Here is a 23661-nt window from a genome sequence, read left to right on the forward strand (position 1 = left end):
TCTGATGCAATACCCCAGCGGAGGAATCAAGCCTATACGAGCAGGACGGCAGAGGTTTGCCTTGTTGCCTGGATACGAACGCGGAGGGTGGCGCATTCAGTAGTCCGTCTGTGAGTGAAACTGGCTCTTCACAGCGGACATTGTGGCTCCGCGGAATATGCGCCGTAGACAGATGACCTTTCTCCTGCTTGAGCCCGAATGTCGCCAGTTTCCTAGTAGCTGTTGAGGGAGCACTAGACGTGAAAACAGCGCCATTTCTGTCGGCGTCCATGATACGCGATGCTACCGCAGCGGATTCCAGAGCTCGAGCTCGGAACGGCAGCGGGAGAGAAATAGCCGCTCCCCTTTCGCTGCTTCTCTCTACTTCAGACCACGGCAGGTAAGTAAACCAACGAACCGGCCGAAAGTTTTATTGTCGCATTGTGGTGCTTTAGTGCCGGTTTGGTGTTTTAATGTTTAGTCAGCTTGCTCTTTCGCTGTGTGACGATATGGCGCACATTTTTGAAGGGAAAACGTCTTCCAGTCCTCTGGTAGCCTACCGGGCAGCCGCTCCTCCTCCCCCTCGGTCACAACAACAAGCGTAGCTACGTGAAAGCTAACATTAGCTAACGTTTGTTTCAGTTTGAGTCGGACAACTCTGCTGTATTGTGTTGACTTTTACCATTTCCGTGCGCTGTATTTGCAACTGAAACTTTAGACTTACCCTAACGTTTGCTAGCCACCGTTTTAATGGAGTACCGTGAGCGCTCTAATGTCACCGTACAGAAGCTACCCCCGTTCACCTGCCCGTCACATAAACTAACATTTGTCTTCGCAGGGACTGGAGGACATCGTGGTTAAACCAATTATCCGAAATGTATCATGTCTTATCGGAATGGTGCATGCTAGGCAGTCGTAAAAAATAATAATAAAAAGACTGTGACAGAAAGCGAGCAGCTGTCGGGCAGCTAACCTGGCTAACTTAGCTCATTAGCTAAAGGTCGGTTGTCCAGCTAACCTTGCTATTTGACTACCAAGTGACGCTTATATCACAAGTCAGTGCAACGGTAGTTACCACTGTAGCTGTTACCAAAAATACAAATTCAGTAGTATATTAGCACAACAATGACATTGCTACTTGATCTCAGATATTGCTCCTGGCTTTTCTGTAGTTGCATTGCCGCACTCGATAGCACAGCGGTGTTGCGTTAACGCCAGTAAACCAAAGATATTTGCACAAAGTTACAGTCGAAGTGCAGCAGACTACGCGCAAGTTAACGATGCAAAATAGGCATTATTTTTTCCTTCCAATGTCAGAGGAATCGCCTCAATGAACGGATTGTTGGATAAAGTTAGTATGTTGACAGTGCAGTCAGTAGCTAGCAGCCGGGGCTAGTGTGCAGACAAGAAACAGCTGGGTTGTAGACACTGGTCAGCCATATTTAGATATTATCGCGCTTGCTAATCTTTCAGCTGTAGTCTGAGTCTAACTGACTCAATGATTCTCTACATAAGATCGTTGAGTGCTGAATTAGTGTGGTGGTACACTGTAAAGCTTGTTATCTTTCCCTTTTGGCGTCTCTAACGGATAACTTATAATATGCCACTGTTGAATGACGACCAGGCCGACCAATCAAATCGGTGCAGCCTCCATTTGCTCTTCGCGTCGGTGTCCTAATCCACTGCTGCCATATGAAACACATGCACTTGACGGCAAGCGTTTCTCTGCCTGCAGTTATACTCTGCTAGAATTTGCATGTTTTGTCACTGGCACTAATCCAGGACATTTTGGTTGTAGCACTCACAGTTAAACACCTATTGCTATTTGTGAAAGGAGTAATGAGCAAAAGTAACAGAACAAATTTGCTTCCTGTTTAAAGACTACTACAAAACCTTGCTGTCACGTATTTACAAGAGACTTTGCCATTAGTCACTTCTCCTGTCACGTAGTTCTTTTGTTGTATTGACTTTAGCAGAAAGGGCATTAGCCATAAACACTTAACTATCAGATATTTGAGATGATATCACATTTGTGTAAAAGGTCACTTTTTAGTAAGTGTGCTGTATTTTGAAGAAAATGCACATTTTAATTAGTTAAAACCAAACTTCTGATAGAGTGTTGTTCTGTGGAAAGTCTGTACTACTTGTTAACCTGTTTATCACTTTAAAAATGGCTGTATGTGATCATAATGTATCAAAACTATGGCTGCGGTCTACATTGTTAAACAAGCTTGTGCTCTCCTTGGAGCTCATTAGCTTGCTGGTAAGCTGAACTATGAGCAGTCCTTAACAACATCTTTTGAGATATGGAATCTTCTGTGGTAGGATCTGTCAGAACATTTGCCGTCATAAATTTGTCCATGCTTCTGTGCTTTTAAAAGCATGGAAAATAATTTTTCCATTGCTAAAAACAGTGACCTCTTGCTGTCATGCATTTTTAAGATGTACAAAGGCCTTGTTTTATGCAAGTTGGCATCATCTAAAATATTTCAGAGAAAGTGATACTGGTTTATTTGCTCTGTTTCAGGTTGTGCCGGTGAAGTAAGACGTTGCCCCAAAATGGACCCCTCTGACTAAGACGCAAACACGTCTTGTGTTTTGCTAAGCAGCTGAGATCTATCAGCAGCATAAGCCATGCCTGACGAGTAAAATTCCCCCTTTTTTGCTCAAAGCAATAAAAAAAACAAAAAAAAACATCCTACATGCCTCCCCATGTAGAGCCCCTTCAGTGCATCCTGCTGGAGTGACACCCCCCTCTTCCAGATAGGTTCTGCCTCATCCTTTTTCTGTACCCTTCTCCACCAACCACCCTACAGTAACTACCCATCACAATGCTGCTCTACCTGAGAATGGCCAACACCTGAGGTCCCATGCGTCCAGTGAGCACCGATTCAAACGGTCCTGCTCCTCCTGAAAACCTCTCTTGCCCCTACCCCCTTGTGGGCCCCCTGCCTGCCTCAGAGATGTCCCTGCTCCAGTCGCTGGGGCCAGTACAAAGCTGGCTCGGCCAGGAGCTTGAGAAGTGCGGGATTGATGCCATGATTTACACCCGCTACGTCCTCAGCCTTCTCCTGCATGATAGTTATGACTACGATCTGCAGGACCAGGTGGGCTCCCAAAGCATTTCAGAATTCTTTCTAGTCAAGTCAGAAAGCGTAGAAAATCATTGTTTGTTTGTGTTATGTGCTGTCAAATGTGTGGGCAGTGAGCTTTATTCAGGAGAGGAAGTTGGTGTGGGAATATAATGGCCTCATTAGAGGAAGATATCAATTTGCCAGGAGAGGTTAACAATGGGGCTTTTCTTGCACATCATGGCGCTTGTACAACTGACTAATTCCTCCTTGATTTCTGTCATTTGCCATCACATGTTTTGATATGCAGTTTACTATGTTTGTGTACAGATTGTACGAAATACTTAGTAGAAATTATAATCCTTAGTCAGTACGCAATATAACGGTGTATGTGCAGCATTTATATTGTATACTTTTTCCAAGTTTTTTCCCATTTAGCACTAGGTTGTCCTTTTGTTGCTGACTTTCTGTGGTTTGTGTCTGAAAGGAAAATGACATCTTCTTGGGATGGGAGAAGGGAACTGGGAAGAAATGGGGCAAGAGCAAGAAGAAAGGAGGGACCGACCTGAGTCTTGAGGAAATGAAGAAGCAAGCGGCCGTGCAATGCCTCCGATCTGCATCTGATGAAGTAAGCATTGCCCTCCTGGATTTTTGTAATCCACTGATTTTTGAAGTGTTTGTGAGGAGTAATGTTAGTCAAGTTATATTTTATTTTTCTGTGTTGCAAAAGAATAATTAACATGAATCAGTTTTGCTTTGGAAAATGTAAACCGATTAGTACTTTGGCACTGACTTGGCTTTTTTTTTTTTAAACTTCTGAGTTAAAAGCATTCTGAAAATCAGAGCTTTTTATACGTGCTGGCTGTGGACCAAACAGATAGCTGTTAATTTAAATCCAGCTGGCTACTTGATTATATACATTTTTGATTCTAATAAAATAGTTTTGAGTAACGAGCTGCGATTTGCTCTGTTAGTTGATTTAATGACCACAAGCCTCTGCTTAAACACAATTTGAGCATGATGATAGAACGTCTATCTGTCTCATTCCTGCTCCCACATGCTCTATACGTGTGTGTGTGTATGCACGCACGCTGAGCTGAGAGGTTGTATCCTGCCGAGTAGAGAGAGGAGAGTCATCCTCAGAGTGTGACAAATGTTTGCAAATAGTTGGTGACAAAACACATTAAGAATTGCATTGATTGCACTGACAGGGGGCATCCTCTTTACATTGGCGACTTCAGAAAACACTGGTGGCAGCAACTTGACGATTGCACTGTAAGCATTAAAAGACCGCTGAAAGAGCTGCAATTTCCCAGATATAGCACACAGAAGTTTATGATGACTTAACTATAAAGGTTATATCAGTTGGGAATAGGCATGGTTTTAAATATTAATAGCTATTTACAGACTGTGTGGGTTAAAATGCACAAAAAGCCTAATTCTTCTTCACACGTGTTTGCAAACGGGTAGGCAAGTTCATTACAAGAGGCAATAATCAAAAAATTTTCTTTGACTGGGGCACAATGCCCCCAGGCCCCTCTGGCTGGACACTTTTTTTCCCACTGACTTGCTAGTCCATATCCTCGTGGAAAGCCCTGTGAATACACAAGGCATGGTGAGGTAATTTGTCTAATTATATTAGGAATTTGTGACTGTAGAATTCCTTGTTGCTTGTTAAGGTGCAGTCATGCAGATCCTAATTGCATGAATCACGGTGGATAGACAGAGAATAAAGTTATGTCAGTGCGGGGAGCCAAAGCATTGAGCAAGTAAAGATCTGTACTGAAAGTGCATCGTAACCTTATTTTACTGGGTGGTCACATGCCCAGTTGCTCTTCATCTGAAAGGTTATATTAAGGTCAGCAGTTCATTTTTTAAAAACGTATAAAATAGTGCTGTTCTGACTTACAATGAATGACCTTCAAAAGGAATGTCATTTGTGTGTAAACATTTTATAAATCTCAGCTGTATTCCATGTCAGAGAAGGGGGCAAAAAACAGAGAAATTCTGCTGACATTTTCTTCTGCGGCCAGCTGTAGTAACGGGGGTGTACTTTAGTCGAGAATGACACAACGTAAAAAGCTAGAGGCAGGGAGGGGGAAGGGTCTGCAAGGCAAGAGGAGGAGTGTTGAGCTCCTCTCTGGGGACTGGACTCTGCGCTCTATTTTTTAACCAGCACACGCTGCACGGGATTGCAGCAGTGAGCAGCAGAGTCGGTCGGCTGTCAGCTGACCGGCATTAGTAAAATGATGCAAGAGGAAACACAGGGCAGAAGAAAACTTTGCTTTGCTTTTCATGAAGTGGCATGGTAAGGAATATTATTTTCTGGATGAGTGAACAGGAAATGAGTGAGCTGAAGAGCAGCAGGAACAGCAGGCAGCGGGAACAGCTATGTTGTGATTTATTTGAGGGTATTTGCCTTGACAGTGACTGCTTGGTCTGGGGTAGTGTTTCAACATGGTTCTCTTGTTTATTACAAACCCATGTTTTTCACATATTGTATTGCTCAACTTAAGAAGGCAGTAATTTAACAGGATATGTAGTAAATGTTCACTGTTAAGAGCAGTGTGAGGCACTCATTTGCGCTATTGCTTAGCCATTTACTTATTTATTTATTTATTTTTTTGAAGCATTTCTGCACCATAGCTAAATATAGCACAGTCATGGCTGAGCATGCCTAAGCTCTCACAAGTCAGCTGGCTTAAGTTGTGTCAACCCTGTGCCTTTCATTCTTTCTTCTGGTTCACGTTAAGGGTCAAAGTGGCTGTTTGGAACTCTGCATTCTTACCTGAGGCGACTGAATGTTTCAACACCAGCCAGGGTTGTTTTTTTAGAGTTGGAAAAACAAGTGGTTATTGTGTCTTTATTAAATCACAAATTGTAGCACACAGTTTCAAGTGCTGGTGCTAAGTGTCCTGCCTAAAATACCTGGGTACAACAAGTCAAATTAATTATGCCATTTGATTAGACTGTCAGTGAAGTTTTAAGATAACATTTTTATGTCATTGCTGGGAATACAATCTTTGGTAAATACTGTATGTTTGTATGCTGAAAAATGATATTTTATAAACAAGTATGTGTGCACGTCATGTAATAAAAGTGATGTGTAGTTTATAGTTGTACAATTACAGCAGATTGTGTAATTGGTTATAAGTGGGACAATCTGTATATCAAATCTTTGTCTTGTCTTTGTCTTTTGTGCAGAACTCTGGAATTGAGAGCCTGGTTGAAGAGCTTTGCTCTAAACTAAAGGACATCCAAAACAAACAGAAAGGTTTGATCTCTTTAAATATAAGCAGATTTAGAATCTTTTGACTAAGAAAGTAGAAGTTAAGTGATAAGTGTTCTAACATAATGTTTTGTCATTCCCTGTCTTTTACAGAGGAAAAACAGATTCAAAAGAAATCTGATGGCTCTCAGTCTCCTCCAGAGCGAGCTGAGTCCCCCTCTTCAAAGGACCAGGTGGAAATGTAAGCTGTACATGTAATAATATGGACATAGTGTACTTACAAGTTTGTCTGTTCAGAAAAAATGGCTACATAACACACCCATATTCTCTTGCTTATTAGAACCATATTGCTAAGGATGCATTTAAATCAGATTTTCTCTCTGTCTCTTGTGACTTCAGGTATTATGAAGCCTTTCCTCCTTTGTCAGAGAAACCTGTTTGTCTCCAAGAGATCATGACGGTGTGGAACAAGGCTAAGGCCTGCGCGTATTCAAGTTCATCATCCTCAGCAGCCCCACAAACCAGCACAGACACCTCTTCTCCCAAAGATTGCAACAGTGAAGGCGAGGCTGCAAAGGAGCGAAATCTCGAGGCATGTGGTACCATCACTACAGCGACCAATGAAAGAGGACAGCAACGGCGATGCAAGAAGGAGAAAGAAAACCGATACCATGGTGGTGCAGCAGCAGAGGAGAAATCCACTGTCCATTCTAAGAGACAGATCAGACACAGATCTGAGGGCAAATACCGACCCAGGTCCTGGTCTTCTGGCTCTAGTGAGGCAGGCTCAAGCTCAAGTGGGAACCAGGGTGACTCTAAGTCATCCAGAAGCAAGACAGTTAGAATAAGGCACAAATCCAGGGAGGCTGCAAAAAATAAGAGAACGCGCAACAGTGGGCAGGTGAAGCTTCAGGTGAAGGTTATTGACAAAGAGGAGCGAAGAAACGCAGGAGGGAGCAGTAGCAGTGCCACCGGCGGTGCTGCCAAACAACCACAGCTTTACAAAAAGGGGAAGAGACCGCTGAAGGAGATTCGTAAAGATCCAGGCTGGGTGGAAGCAAAAGAGTCCGGAGTTGAGGCCAGAAACAAAAAGGAATACATGGAGGAGCCACTTTGGTACACTGAGCCCATTACAGAATATTTTATACCTTTCAGCAGCAGACAAAGCAAGCTGGAAACAAAATATCGAAGCAAGGTAGACTCTCCTGATGGCTTTGCCATGTCAACCGACATGGAGAGGCTGCCTGAGAGAATCCAGGGAATCTGCATTGCCAATGAGAACTACCAGAGAGCATACCTAGCAGCGGGCTCATTTGTGGATGGGCACTTTGTGGAAGGGCCTGGCGAAGCAGAAGATGAAACTGCTGAACTTACTGGGACCTCAAGCTGCCCTCAGCCAGAGGATAGTAGAGATTTAGATGACAAGCATCTGTCTGAATTTACTCACTTCTATGAAGTTGACATTTATCAATCCATATTGGATACTAGTGCCTCAGACTCGATACAAGAGAGTCGGATCTTAAGCATGATTCGACAAAAAAGCAAAGAGCAAAGAGACATTGAGGCAGAATGTTGTTTAGTGTTAGATGGCCTTGAGCAGCAAGGGAAAAGTGCAATACGGGCAGACTCACAGGAAGCTTCGGGATCTGTTGGATTTTTAATGGAGGATCTTGAGAACATGGCTCAAGTATGGGGATGTTATTCACCATCTACTTCAGAAGATATAGATGGAGAAAGCTTCATAGGAGACTCTCCCATTCGGCTCTCCCCTCTTCTTGATAGTGTTTCATTCACCCTGAGCAAACTATCTGGAAATCTGGAGGAGCCACCTGTTCCTGAAGCCACCAGTGAACCATCTGGTTTGAACTCATCCTGCTTCTCTCTTTTTGAGCTGCAGTATGACAGCCCTACTTTTTCTTTTCCCCGCGACTCACTCACCGTTGGTCACGAAAACAACACAGATTCTAGTAGCTGTCTCGACCCACATTCTAATAAACAGTCTCGTTTGCTAATATGGACCAAAAATAGTGCCTTTGACGAAACTGAACACTGTTCTAACCTATCAACACGAACTTGCAGTCCATGGTCACATTCAGAGGAGACTCGTTCAGACAATGAGCAAGGAAATGCTCAGGCTGAGGACGCTGCTCAAATTGGCAATGAAGAGATTGACTGTATAATGCCTCCTCTTTCTGGTACATATCTTGAGGATGAAATCTTGGACTTTTTGCAAGAAGACTCTGGTCGTAAGTGTGAGGAGGTCAGTGTTAGCACAGCATCCAATCAGACCTTCACCAAAAAATCTAAATTGGAGTCCATTTGTGGTATAGCATTGGAAGAGGATGAGAGTAAACAGTACAGCACTGGCATGTTTTCAGACAACACAAACCAACAGAGTGATGATTACAGCTCAGGGATTATAAAAGACATTTGGACTGCAATTGGAGATGGCAAATCTGTAATATCAAGGCAAAGAGCAGAAAAAACAAGTGAGGGGCTCTTCTCAGATGAGTCGGGCAGTTACTGCTGCAGCTGTCTCGAGGTGCAGGCAAAAGGAGTTCCAGTTCAGGGACCTCAGAAAAAAGCAGTGCAGCGGTCAGAGTATCACCTTTGGGAAGGCAAGAAAGAAGAACAGGACTTAGCCAAAAACAAACTCTCCAAGGTAGATGGTGCTGGGGATTACATGACTCCGTCCAAGCCCTGGGACTTAAACTCTGACAAGGAGAGTACATCATTCATCCTAGGAGGGGTTTATGGAGAGTTGAAGACACTAAGCGGTGATAAGAATTGGGCTGTCGTACCGCCAAGTGACACCCAAGATAGCCTGCTACAGTGTGCCGCTGCAGCTGCATCTGCTTCAAGCTCAGACATGCTTACCATCACTGGCACAGATGTGTTCATGAACACGGGCAGCTGCTTTGCCCCCGGACACAGGCCCCTGTGGAGGCCTCTTGTGTCCTTTGGGCAGGGTGACCAGGCCATTAGAGGAGGCGGAGATGGATTGAATAAGGGATTTTCTTTCATCTTCCATGAAGATTTGCTTGGATCTTGCGGAGGCTTGCATAGTGAGGAGCAAGGTTTAGAATACCCGTTTGCATCCTTCAACCTGAACAATCCCTTCTCTCAAGTCCTCCATGTTGAGTGTTCTTTTGAGCCTGAGGACATGGCTTCGTTCAGTCCAGGATTCAAGCCCAAATCCATTCTTTGCTCGGACTCTGAGAATGAAGCCTTCCACCCACGAATATATGGCATCAACCGGACGCAGTATCGGGCCATTCGCATTTCCCCCAGGACTCATTTCCGACCAATATCTGCCTCAGAGTTGTCTCCTGGTGGAGTGAGTGATTCAGAGGCTGAGACTGACAAAGAGGAGATGAGTTTTCCCGTCCTGGCGCCGGTGGACGTCTTTGATGACCCTCAGGCAGACCTCAAACCTCTGGAGGAGGATGCAGAATGTGAGGGTCCTTATTATGGGAAGTCAGAACTGGAATCTGGTAAATTCTTACCCAGATTAAAGAAGTCTGGCATGGAGAAGAGTGCCCAGACCTCTCTGGATTCTCAGGAGGGCTCCAGTACCCTCCTGCCAATTGCTGAGCAAGAGATTTGCTTAGACTGCAAAACGGCAGCAGCTGCATCAAATGCAGGTGGACAGACGGACGTCTCAGTTGGCAAGATTCAAAAGGAGGAATCTTCAGGAGAAAAACAGTCCTGCTTATGTTCACCAGCAGGTCAGATCCCGAAGTATGGGATTGCTTATGACTTTGTTGGAGATGTGCCAGAGGTGAGGGTTCCTTCAAGTAATTTCATGTGTTGTGGTCAGTGTGCCAGAAAATGTAACCAAAAATTGACTTAACCATACAGTATTTCTTATTCTGCTGTCAGATGTGAAATGGGTTCCACCTGTGATCTCTGAGATGACTGTTGCTGAATCGCACTAACAACTTCTCATTTGTTTTGTTTAGTTCCCTCTGTTAAATATAAGTGGACAGGGAGGAACTGGCAACCAGCCAGATGAGTGCTGGTGGCAGAACACAATCTGTTCCCCTCTTTTCCCTGGATCTCAGTGTACAGGTAAACCCATGTTTGAAAACTTTTACCATCGTATTCACACAATACTTTATTGCAGCGCTCAAACCAGTAATGGCTGTTTTTATATATTTTTAAATTTGGGACATGAGCAGAATCAACAAGCTTTTCTCTTAAGTGATGAGGCAACATGGAACTAACAGAAGTCTATGCACCAGTCCCAAATTGCAACAACAATTAATGTACATGTCTGTTTAAATAGAGTAAGGCCAGAAAACTGACATGCACTGATCACCTTCTCCAACCAATATTTTTGTCATTTGCTCTGGTGTGAAAAAAGCCTTAATTTAATGTAATTTGTGAGCTTGGAGTTGATGCTCAAATAATGTCTTCTTGGATGTCCGTGAGTGATCTGCTGTTGTGGTGCTGTAGTCTGTTGTGGTCATAGTTGGAAAAACTGTCCACCTAATGGCCAAACCTTCCTGCCACAGCAGCTCCACAATGACACTCCCCTGTATAAGTATTAATGTTACACAGTATACGTTTACTTTGTTGGAACCAGAACATAGCCAGCCTTGTTTCAATAATTACACTGGGCTTTCTCATTTTGCCTGAAACGAACTTGTCTCGTCTGGTCCCTTGAATACTTAAGCACCTTTGGGATCTGCAAAAAAATGAGACCAGTGTTCAGTGACCCAAAATATTTTGTAATATAAAGCGTGATTAATGGGGAATGATCTGTCATTGACTGTGTGAATTCCTACTGTGTTACAATGCAGATTCATTAAAAGATACGGGACTTCCCACTAGGAGCACGTAAAATACCATCACGGACAACTTAAAAATAGGCTAAACGACAAAAAGCAGCTTAGTCTAAAATTATATTTTAAAAATAATTTTGGAACCACTTTTGTCAAAGTCCCACTTACTTGTGATACAACTTATTTTAATGATTGTGCAAAGGTGAAGCCGTCTAACTCCTCGGCACAACTTGCAATTCTCATCAATCCTGTAACCTTTCCCCTGATGAGGGGCCTTCTCAACACTGTTCTATCCAGTGCTCTGCTGACACACTGGCCACAGGAATTGTGCTGGCAATCTTTCCCAGCTCTGTGCAGTCGGTATAGATTTCCCAGAATTCTCTGACCGTTTCATAGGCTGTGTGGAATTTCAACCCGCTGTACCCATGCAGTGCTTTCATCATCGGCATCTCGCAGAGCATCCAAGTTTAAATATATAAGGTTGCACTTTAGTGATGTCCATCTCCCTCGCTGTGCCAAAATGATCAATTAGTCACTTGATTGTTCTTTTAGCATATTGCCGAAGTTCTGTGGAAAACATGACCAGTTTCAATTATCTTGGCTAGAGCTGATCACACAGCAGTGTTGAATGTGTGCACAAATTCCTCTGCAGCCTGTGTCACTTTAATGCCTTTGAACTCACCATCAACAAAGTCATGCCTGAAGTTTTGTTCTTCTGGGCTCAGAGCATCTACGGAGGCTTTCCCTATTGGGAGGATATCGGTGAAATAAACATCTGTCAGGAAACAGATTTAGCTTGTTCATCTCTGGCAGTTATACTTTGTTACATTCCCAGAGAGATCCAGCGCACAGTACATCATAGTTTTAGATTCGTCATGTCTTAGTTGCGTAGGATGGCACTTGACTGATGTGTTCCTGCTTGAGAAGTGCTTGACAAATAAATACCCTAAATTCACTGTGAGCTTATAGTTTGAACAGCTTTCGATGCAGAAGTTGTGGTCAAAAGGTGTGCAGCACACTTCAAGTGTATGACACAGGCTGACACGCACTTCTCCTTGTTGTAAATGCATTGTACTGTCCCTGAGTGAACATCTTAGTTATCCAGGAAATGTGTTTTTGGTGTTTCCTTCAGTTTCAAATTTGAAGTCCATTTTGAGATTCTTTTGTTATGTAATTTTCGGTATTATCAGTTACTAGACCTAGACAGTCACTTCTGTTGAGTTTGACGTCCAGCTGTTCAATCAGTTTTGTCCAGATTGATTTTAATGGCATTTACAGAGCCATTATCTGCATAAGCTTGTGTTGCTGTCAGAATTAGGAGCTTTTCGAGATTGCAATAAATCTGTTAACTTACCAAACTGATGGCATGGAATGTCGTTTATACCATGCAGTAAACAACTTTCAATGAGGAGATAAGCACTTGTTTTTCTTGACTTGAGTGCGTTATGGCAGCGCTTTATCATGGTACTTTGCTGCTGTGTTAAACGAACAGCTGATCTGCAGTCAGAGCATTGACTGTGTTACGCAAGTGCAGTGGATTTCAAATTGACTGACATTTGGGTAAAGCCATTTGTTCCACCTTTCCTCTCACAAATGGCACAGAACAATTTACCTAGCCCGTCCACCTTTTCATGTCTTAATCATTTGAACTGTGCTTAACAAGATCATTTAGTTTTGTGACACTTGTATCTTCGGTTTCTTTACTAGCTTGATGGTTTTCTGGAGTATTGCTGTCCTTGAATGCAGTACTCTCACCATCACTTGGTTAAAAATAAACAAACTAAACAAAAACAACCGGCCGAGGGATGTCTGCTTTGACATTTTGGAGTCGTACTAATATGAGTCATCAGCGTATTGCTCATTGTCGTAATAACTCAACTTTAGCATAATAGAAGTTTATTTTTGATTTGTCTTGCCAGCATATTCTGTAGCTCATGAAATTAGGCTTTTTAAGATGCTATTTTTGTAATGTATTTGGCATATTTCCCAGTGGACATTTTGGCCATTGATATTTCCATCTGCCCAACAACTACACGTGGCGCTGGGTAAAAGCCGACATATGCCAGCTAGCGTAAACCCAGATGTGATCTGTCAAAATAGAATCCCCCGTTTTTCATTTACAGTTACCACAATCCACAGAGTAAATGTTGGGGAAAAAAATGCTTTGGCATCAAGCTGAAGTTTCTTATTAGATCACAGAAACTGAAGGGTAACAGGAAGACAGCTCACAAACACTAAAAATGGTTGCAAAGTGACACTAACAAGTTACATTCTGGAGCTCTACAGATCTTGTTTAATTTAAAAACTGAGAAATTCAACACAGCGGTAGATCAAGTAAACTGTACAGTGAACAGACAGGTGCAGGGTGGACTTCATGGTGTGCAACAATCTAACAATTTTGCCTTTTTTTTTTCCCCCTCTCCAGGGAGCAGCAACATTTGAATACTCCAGTTTTGCAGAGGACGCATGTCGCCGAGAGGAAACCTTTCTCTCCTTTTGTGACTGGACCTCTACCAGCAAAGATTCAGGGTCATCTCAGAGCTGGAAAACCTAATGTAGGCTAATTTTCTGAGACACCCCTCCAAAACCCCAACACATAACCCTGTTGGTTTTCATTTACTAACTTAAAAACCTTGTGTAATCAACAATCAGATCAACAAAAAGTGAGAGAAAATAGGAAAACTCAAAAAATATGTTCTGTCTTTGAGTGATGCCATGTGCTGACATGCATTTTAGGCATTTTAGAATTTAAGTTGATTCTTCTGTACACTGGTCCTCATTCAAGTCTCACAGTTAGGTAGTAGGGACAATCTTCTATCCTCGTCAGTTTTGTTCCCACCATTTTGCTTTTGAACTAGGATTCTGGTAGTTGGTGGTGTCTGAATGGTTGTGCATGTATGTTTGTCCAACCGGTCTCACTCCTCTTTTCTAGTTGAACCTAATGTTGTGTGAAACAACTGCTATCGCATCCTCTACTTTCCATCTGGTGTTCAGAAAGACAATATAAGGATGTTGAGATTTTTTTTTGAGTTGTGTAAGAATTTGAGAGTTTAATTTATATAGTTTGTTTGGACGACTTTCTGAATGTGAAGTAGAGAATGTGTGCAGCTTTCTTCTAAATATCCGTAAATTCCCCATGTGTGAAAAGTCATCATAAGTCTGATTTTTGAATGGTGATAGTCTTTCAAAAGCTAGTAGTAGACATAGTATGGTTTGTGAGGCTAAAATAAAAGCAACTTTTAAAAATAAAAAAAACAAAAAAAAAACAAATCAAAAGGAGTTTTGTTGGCAAAAATACTAATAATCTACTTGAAAATGCAATGCTGTAAAAGAATTTGGGGGAAAAAAAAGAAAAAAAAGTTTGTGTTTTGGGGTCAAAACCCATCATAAAAAGACGTGACTACAGCCATTTCTGCAGACACCTGTGTTGCAACTGAATGAAACTTTGTTTTATTTTTTTGTAATTTCTATGGTACAGACTATTGGTGCTATAAATATGTTCAAAAATCTTTTGAAGTTGCAGTTCCATAATATGGCAAGTAGATGGCATTAGCCTAGTTTTGTTTGTAGACCAGACAGTCAGACTCCATGAATATCTTTTTTTCTTTTTTTTTTTTTTTGCAAAAATTTGTGAAGAGAAAAGTTTTGCCTGATCGCAGTTCTTGCTTAATGTGGCTTGGTTTTTATTTTAAGGTAACCTCCTAGTTGTCAGGCCTGTAACAGCTCAAGCAGAAATACTTGCAGGTATTTAAATCTAATGTTTCTACACATTGTTTCAGTTTAAAGCCCCCAAGCAGGAAGGACACAAATACCATTGACTGTCCATGCTGCAGTTATACAAATGTATAATGAAAAAGTGGCGGGGCGAATGTCAAAACCAAAAAAAGAGGCGTAACTACACTAAGGTACACATGCTTTTTTTTTTTTTTTTTTTTTTTTTCTTTCTTCCAATATGAGGTGTGTTTTTATTTGTTGGTTTACAATATATCTTGTTGAAATACTGAGTAATGTCTCACTGAGTGTATGTGTGTGTGTAGGTATAGAACTTGTGATGGCACTGGTTCAGAGTGAGTGTACTAGAACTTTATCTCAGAGAAATGTGAACGTCTGTAGAGACATACAGTACATTCACAAAAATGCAAATGCATTAGTGTCCCCTAAATCTGAAACACCCCCCCACCCCCCTTTGACCAGATTAGGTCTAAAAAAAAAAACCGTGAGGTGTTGTTTACCGACCCTCCTTGTGACCTGTGCTTTTGGAAATTAAATCCAGTCGAAGCATTTGCAGATAAATGCGTTTCTTAAAACCTGCGTTTTCTTTCTGCTCCACCTCTTCTTTTTTTTTTTCCAAACAGGTTATTAGAACAGTAGCAGCGTGACGTATATGTGATATACCATCAAACTGAAGCACAGAAAACTAAAACGATCCCTCCATGAATGGGCAGTTCAATAAAACTATGTCAGCAGTGTGCGCTGTAATGCACTGTCGCAGGTGAAGGTGTCTATTTCGGGCATGGCTTTGGAAATGGCTTCCTCATTAGTAAACGCACCGATTGTGAAGGCCCAAGGCTTGTTCAGTCCAATGCCACTTTAATAGAAAAAAAAAGGACCCCCAAGGAGCTGAATGAAAGGTACTCAACTTCAGGGTCTTGTCACCTTTCTTTGACAGTCATCAGACACTCAGGAATTTTTTAATATAAGCATACTGCATAATCTACACTCAGACCTGTGACAGTGCATTGATGCATTAATGTAAAACCTTTCTTTGATTGTAGAACAGAAATTACTGACAGGAAGTTCTTTTCAAGCAAGCAGCAGAGGTGACTGTCATTAATTTAGAGCTATAGTTTTTAGGGAAAAATAATAATAAAAAAAAAAGAACTAAGCCATTGTAGGTTGCATAAGCAATGCGAAAGGGAATTCAAGAGCCCTGAGTCCTATGCAATACCTTGGCGCATGTACACATATGGAGTATATGGAGAAAAGTCATTCAGTTAATTTTGCATGTGGATTACTTTTGAGTGAAGGACACCTGAGAGAGAGAGAGAGAGAGAGAGGAAAAAAAATAAACTATGGAATGTCTAAAAAATAAAATAAAATAAAAAAATACAGCATGCAAACATCACACTCCATCTTTTTAAGTTGGATTAAACAAAGTATTTTGGTTTAAAAAAAAAATATTATGAGTGAGGTTAAATCAGTGATTGAAAGATGTTTTTTGACTGTGTGTGTGTGTGTGTGTGCGCGAGTCTGACCGTGAATGCGTGCAAGAAGCAAAGTCACAAAAAGCACTTACGTGGGAGTTGAAAGGAATGCATCACACCTTTCTCCATTTATTTCTTCCATTTTGATAGGCCGCGTTTCAAAAAATAAAATAAAACAAAACATGTATGACGAGAAAATGCATTCAGTGAGGGTATATGTGTTTGGAAAGACATCGACAGGGTCGCTGAGTTTCGATTGCACTGTGGTCTGAAGAAAAAAAAAAAAATATCCAGCACTGAAAACTTGGGTTTTCCTCGTCTTTTCATTCCCACCTAGATGATGCTCCTTCACCCTCCCCTTCCTCTATGTTCCTGAATCCCATCTGTCCCGAGTAGCTGTGTTGTTCTAATTTCATGTACACCCTGAGTAAATTATTTTGTTTCATTGTGGATTTTCTTAACATCTAATAAAGGAATAAACCAAACCTCAAACCTGTGTGGCTCTGTGTCGTCCTTGCCTGAATGCTGACTTTTGTAAGAGGAACTAATTGAGCAATGTTAAATTTGAGCTCCTTAACCTCATGGTGACAGTAGAGAGCAGGACGAGCGTTCTGTGGGAGGAACATGCAGCTCCTAAAGGCTTTATATCACATCTGGCTTCAGCTTTTGTTTTTGTGGACGTGTATTAATGACAGCTTTGAATATTTTAAGACATGGACAGTGAAAGTCAAGTATTTCTGTTGGTGTTGGAAACTATATTTTGGTGTACTTCATGGTGGCCACTACAGCATGTATTCAGTAGGTTCTATTAACATGAAGCGATTAGCTTTTCATTTATTGGCTATTGCATACATGGGAAATGAATGAAACAATATTAAATTTTTTTAAAAATATTAATTATTTTTTTAATAATTAAAATGATGACTTATGGGAAAAATTATTTTTATTTTTTATTTTCATCTAAAAACGAATATATGTACATAGATAGAGAGAGAGATAAAGATATATAGATGATACAGTTAGATATATACAAATCAGAAATTATATATTAATGACAAATATCCGGAAAAAAATTTAGTTTTTCATTTATTTTTTAAAAATATATAAAAATAATATGTGTACACATATAGAAAAATGTTATTAATGGTATTTATACAGTTATAAAGCACACATATGTCACGTAGTTAAGTATATCACCCAGCGTCTTAATGATGACCGTGTAGGTACTGGGGTTGCGAGGTCGATTATTAATGCCTTCAGGTCCAGACAGGTGAATCCATCCACGGGCTTCATTCTTGACTCGATTACACCGCACTCTCCGTACAAGTTTGTTTTAAAATGGCGGCGGAAGCATCGAGACAGGTATGAAATGTTGACGATTCCGGATAAACTTGTCCAATGTGCTCGTTAGTATAATTCGCTAAACACCGCTTAAGTGTTTCCTCTTCTGCTGTGCTGACGTGAAGTCACAGAAAGAACAACACGTCTCTCGCATTTTAACTAAATTTGGTTCCACTTGAGGAAGCGCTGGCGAAATTAGTGAGTTGGCGTCCGCAGCAAGTGCACTTGGCGAGCAAGTCCGGTTCGACGCTTGTGTTTACCGGCCGCCTGCCTTTTTTTTTTTTTTTCTTTATTGAGGTGAGTGAATGTGGCAACAAATGACTCTGGTCGCTGTTTGTGTGCTAACTTAGCTGCGTTGAGGAGGCGGGGGTGTGATGGTGGTGCAGCAGTAGTCCCCACAGCATCATGGACCGCTCCGGCCGGCGACTACCTGCCACCCACCTGTAGCTTCAACCGGCAGCATGGCGAACCCGACCCACGGCACCCAGGACCGGACAGACAGCCGCTGTGGTACGTTACTGTGATGGTTGCCCTCTGTATTGATCACGGTTAACACGCGTAACGACGCTTACTTTGACCTGATGCTGAACGCGCTGCCCTCGCTGGTAACATGTCAGGTCACGCCAAACTACATTTAAAAAATGTCAAAATTAAGCATGCTCTTAGATATTTTAACTTCACACCGTTATCAACCATAACAAGTAGCATTTTATGTATTACTTGAAGCCAATCTTAAATTCGGCGTGCATATAAAATAAAAAAAAATTACTTTAAACAAAATAATTTGACTCTTTTTATGACTTATTTTAGGCCTGAGTTCAATTCAGCACAGCTTTAATCAAGTGTCACTAGATGAGATTGAATTTAAACTCATAATATATAAAACTGGCATCCATCCATCATTGTGTGAATTACTAAAGCCAGTCTTGAATTTTTAAAATACAAATTATCACGTTTTTGTTGTTGTTGTTTTTTTAAAAAAAGACAAAATTATGACTTTTAAAAGATAATTTGTCATTAAATTCCAAGGCTCAGGAGTCTTCTGGCTACATGCTCCTTAGTGTTGGAGTCTAATTTCTACCTTTTACTTACTGCGATTTGTTGATGACTTCCCTTTGTCCAAAAATTGTCACTTTTTCTTTTTTTTAATGTGTTCAAGACAAATACAGCTGAACTTCAAACTATCACCTTGTGTCTTAACTCAAACAGGAGCTCATAAACACATTTGCCCTCATGTTAGGATTTGTGATCCTCTTCAGCTGAAGATAAAAGTGCTTCTGCAGCTCCTCACAGAGCCTGATAATAGTAAAATTAGGTCTCAGAGAGCAACATTTGTGTGTACATTCAAATGGACTGGCCCGTAAAGGCAACCTTGATGTTGTTTAATGATTTTAAAAGCACAAGAGCACTCATGTCTATGCTGGTGTGTAGATTATTTCCACAGTGGCACAGGAACAACCTGTTGCTGTGTTTTGGGACAAAGTCTGCCCAGCTCACATGACAACCTGCAGGTCAGGGTTTAGAGCTTGGGTAAGAATCTGGCTTTGTGTGTGTCAATGGTTTGGAAAATTCTAAGCTCTGTTGGAGATTCTGACTCTCCACGTGTGTTTATTTTACTGGGTGAGGCCTTGCTTTTTTTTAATATTCCCCCTTTTGCCTTCTTATCATGTCTCTCAGTTACTGAATCGAATGTAACAGAAGCGTTGAGTCACGTTCACTAGAACAAGTCGGTGACACTGAGTCATGCTGGTGTAGCCCTGAACTCACCTCGTAGTAAAAAAAAAAAAAACTCCCTCCATATACATCTACAGCTGGACTGCAGTGTTCTTCCTCTTGCTGTGAAATGTATCAGAAGCAGCCAGGATTCATGAAATTCTCTCCATTCCTGTTAATGCAGCTTAGAGCTTAGGCACACTAGCTTTAGCTTAGCCTCCCAGCTGGTGTTGAGGCATGATGTAGCCCTGCTGGGGCCCTGTTCACATTACTTTGCAGACTCCAGTTACAGCCTGGTTACTGTGGGATTAGTTCACACAAACAAGGCTTCCACACACATGTATCCGATGTCATGGTGAGTTAAAAGGAAGCTTTAATGATATTCTCTTAAATTGTTGTTGCAGATTTTTTTTTTAGTAGATTGAATATTCTTCTTTAAATGATCACGTAGTCTGCAGTCAGAGATGATTAAGTGCATAAATATGAGAAGCTGACCCTCAACTTTGCTGTATTATATAACAAGTATTACTAACTGAATTGATTAGGCCCACATTTATTAAAAAACATGCACCGTGTGAGACCAGAAACATGAAAGGGTTTAGTAGAATGTAACTCGGAGGAGCCATTAATACTGCGTGATAATGCAGGCGTCAGCTTTTCGGTGCACACAATTAGGCACATAAATTATCACCAGAGAAAGTAAACACACTGCCAGAAGGTGAACCTGCTCGTCCTGCCCTGCACAAATCGTAATGATTCTCAAATACACGCCCCCTTTCGCCCAAGGTAATGTCGTCAGGTTAATTAAGTTGCCTGGTTAATGCTCGAGCTTTACAGTGACGTCAACACATCCTCACTTTGACAAGACATTTCACTGTTTTGGTTGAAAAGTGACATAAATTATAATCAGATATCTAAATAGTTGCAAAAATATTCTTGTGTTTATTGATTAATTAACTAAATATGTACTTGTACAGCACTTTCAATGTGTTTAAAAAAAACAAAAGTTGCTACCAGATGATAAATATTGATTAAAAGGCTAATGCATAGATGAGATAGATCAAGAATGAAAGGTATCCAGCAGAAAGTGTTAAAAAAAAAAAAGTTTTGTATTTCTCACCAAAATGCAGCGTATTAAATGCATCTCTTTCCCCATAAAATGTCTTAATTTAACGATTTAATAAATAATAGTGTCCATGTTTTCGAACCAACAGTTGTCTTCTTCCCTGTCTTCAGTGGCACCTTGCTGCTTCTTTGTGTGTTCATGCCACCAACTGTCAGGCTGTGTAACCGCCAGCAGGGATGTTTCATTGATTTGTTCACATCCTTATGTCTGAAATCTAAATAATTCAGGGGCCCAGTCATAAAAACCCTGTTTCATAGTGGACCTAGTGGTTAAAATCTCTGCATAGGGGAGGAAATGGTAAAGCAAGTATGGAATAAAAATTGTAACACGATAAAAGGTACTGTTAATAAAATAGTTTCATCTTCTTTGGTGGTTAATCCACAGTCAGGAGGCCCGGATGGTCAAAAAGGCTAGTCACATGTGAGCTAAGGTAACACTACTGTTTGCTCATTTATTGAATATGTTGAGTTTTCATTAGAAATGTAACTTGTTTTATTGTGTAAAACAGTTGTAAACATGTGTAAATGTTTATGTTCTGTTCTGAAGGTGTGTCTGGAGGAGCCATAGTGGAGAATGGCTCTGTGGTCAAAGACCCGACAGCTTCTCACCTCCACGAACAAACCAACCACCACTGCCATGAGTCCAGCTCGACCCCACTCAGCGAACTCGCCCTGCCCAGTTACAAGCCGTCCTGCTCCACCCCCATCTACTACAGCAGCCCCCAGAAAAGCTACTCAGACCTGGACCCAGATAGCCACAGCTTAACTTCCCAGGACTCAGGTATCCCCACTCTGGAGATCAACCCCCCAGAGCCCATCCTCCACAGCCACCAACGGCCAGGCGACGGAGGCCTCATCCTGGACTCCAATCATGACTCTCCCGCCACTTTACCTCTGGATAACAATCCCTGCGACGACAGCGCCATGCGAAAATCCTCCACCTTCCCGCGCAGTGGCTACGACTCCATCCGCCTCTTCAGCCCTGCTCTCCGATTATCCGCCACCTCGGGGATGGGCTTCGGAGGTGGAGCCTTAAACCGCAGCGACGACATCTCCGTGTGCAGCGTGTCCAGCATGAGCACGGAGCTATCGGTCTCCAACGAAGACATCTTGGATTTCACCGTCACTTCTGACTCCAGCGCCATTGTCACCTTGGAGACGGACACCAGCGGCACCGCTCACTTCTCAGACGTGACGTTGTCGTCGTCACCGGGAAACTCCAGAGACTTATGGAGTCCTGGACGACTGCATCCGGGGTCGGGTAGTATGCAACAGGAGGAGGACGGAAGGCAAAAGAAACTGGGACCTCTAGCAAGCTTGTTCACAAGGTAAGTTCACACTAACTCCATTCACAATATGAGTCTTTATGAAGACAACTTAGATTTTACAAGGTGCTGGGGTGTTCAGAGTGAAACTACATGTGCACATCTTGACTCCACACACTTATTTTAGACATTTGATGGCTGTTCAGTGGTACGATAGAATATTTACAAGGTGTAGGAATGAAACCTCATCTCTATTTGCTATTTCTTCATTCACAATTGGACAGCAGATATACTGTACCTGCAGTTATCCACAAGCCAGCATTAATGGTGGCAACACTTAAACTCTGCATATCAGAATTTAAGAAGGATGTAAACATGGAGTTCTGGCGAAAGCATTCTGCTGCTACAGAAACAGATAGCTATGACAATAAAGTGAACCACAGTAGTAAAAATGTAAACTGCGTCTTCACAGAAGTTATACTTACTGATAAATGCTATACATAAGTATGTCCTTGCATCTGTTTAGATTGACAATGCATATGACATTTCTTTTAAAATATATAGGTTGCATTATCATTTGTTAAGATTTTTTTCTGCACATTCTACCATCTGGATGTAAGAAGAAAAGTAAAAAAAAATCTTAATTTGTCATTTTTAAGTGAAATTATTGATCTAGGGCCATGAGTAACTAAAAATAATAATAAAAACAGAAGTATTGCTGCAGCCAAAATTATATATTCTGTACGTTGCCTCATCACAGATTCTTTGTTGTGAAGGCCTTGCAGAAGTAGGCATTACTCAAGGTTGCTTTTCAAATCTCTCTTAGCCAAGACGTCTTTCTCACACCTCCCACCACTTTTGCATATTGCAGCTCACCCAGAACGTGACCCCGTGCTCTGCTTATCAAGGCACAACATTAGTTAAGACTAGCTCCGAGGCTCGCTGCACTAACGCTTCACTGCACTGCGTCTCGCAAATTGTCTCCAGTCATTAACAAGGAAGCTTAAACACTGATGAAATGAGTGGCTTTCATTTGAAAAGAAAATAGATTTACACCCACATCATGTTCCGATACCCCAGATTCTCCAGGATTTCCTCAAAGTAAATAAAGCCGCATCACATATTTTGCTCTTGATGTTGCTGATTGGCCAAAAAGGGAGACGGCATCATTTTCGGGGGCCCACACTGCTGCCCTGTTTCTAAACAGGATGCCGTCAGGCCGTCGCATGAAATGGGTTACTTCCCATTTCTGATTGTGTATGATCGAAGGTGTGGTGTTCCTTCCTCCTAAATAGATACATGTATGCTGCAGCATCTTGGAGTTTACCTTTCTGAATTTACAAGGCGTTTTGTCCAGGCACCCAGTGATTAGAGTCTGAAATGAAGGAAGAAATAAGAAAAAAATGTTAAGTGCAGCAAGCTAAAGAGCGATGAGTCGACCTGTTGATCGATGCCAGCAGATTGTTCATTGTCAGCTTCTATTTACCCCAGCAGACTCTGTCATTAATTTACACGCAGTAGGAATTTGCTTGGTGAATTTCAGCAACGTTTTAAAACTCCTGTACTTGTTTTCACACCCTCTGACTTTGATCACGTGTAAAACACAATCAGGCAGGCCTTTCATTTCCTCTCACTGCTTTGCCACATTCCAGTTTCTGCTGGGGCCCTGAGATTTCCTACAATTAATAGAGCAGGAGGTTTTACAGCACCTTTTATTTACTTTTTTAAAAATAGTTTTGGACCAAAATGCTGGTAGAAAGTGTTGTAAGCTGCCGCCTGCTGTTTTATTTTATGATACATTTGTGTGTGTGAGTGACTGAGCAAAGTTCAAGGTTTGTGCTTCAAAACCATCACCCTAATCAAAGCCTGCGATTACAGCGTTAGAGCAGGGTCATAAAATGTTAAACACAGCAATCACTGGAGGATTATGATATCCCTTGCATCATG

The 23661-nt window shown here is 41.6% G+C and overlaps 2 protein-coding genes across 2 annotated transcripts in view; both read left to right on the forward strand.

Moving 5' to 3' along the window:
• The first annotated feature begins 213 nt into the window (after nt 1–213).
• On the forward strand, nt 214–16766 carry kiaa0232 (KIAA0232 ortholog). Its single transcript, XM_008293909.1, has 8 exons — nt 214–379; nt 2507–3086; nt 3538–3678; nt 6255–6324; nt 6433–6520; nt 6679–10060; nt 10242–10350; nt 13492–16766. Exons 2-8 carry the CDS (start codon nt 2850–2852, stop codon nt 13506–13508), a joined length of 4044 nt encoding a protein of 1347 aa, XP_008292131.1. The 5' UTR covers nt 214–379; nt 2507–2849; the 3' UTR covers nt 13509–16766.
• Nucleotides 16767–17596: 830 nt separating this feature from the next.
• LOC103366242 (TBC1 domain family member 14) overlaps nt 17597–23661 on the forward strand; it is a gene marked incomplete at its 3' end in the record, with an annotated part of 28469 nt that continues 22404 nt past the window's right edge. The window contains exons 1-3 of the mRNA XM_008293910.1: nt 17597–17632; nt 17962–18121; nt 20997–21777. Of these exons, the coding sequence (XP_008292132.1) occupies nt 18073–18121; nt 20997–21777 (830 nt within the window). The remainder of the gene's footprint in view (nt 17633–17961; nt 18122–20996; nt 21778–23661) is intronic.

This window comes from Stegastes partitus, unplaced genomic scaffold, assembly GCF_000690725.1.
Source record: "Stegastes partitus isolate 25-593 unplaced genomic scaffold, Stegastes_partitus-1.0.2 Scaffold921, whole genome shotgun sequence".
Classification (NCBI taxonomy): domain Eukaryota; kingdom Metazoa; phylum Chordata; class Actinopteri; family Pomacentridae; genus Stegastes; species Stegastes partitus.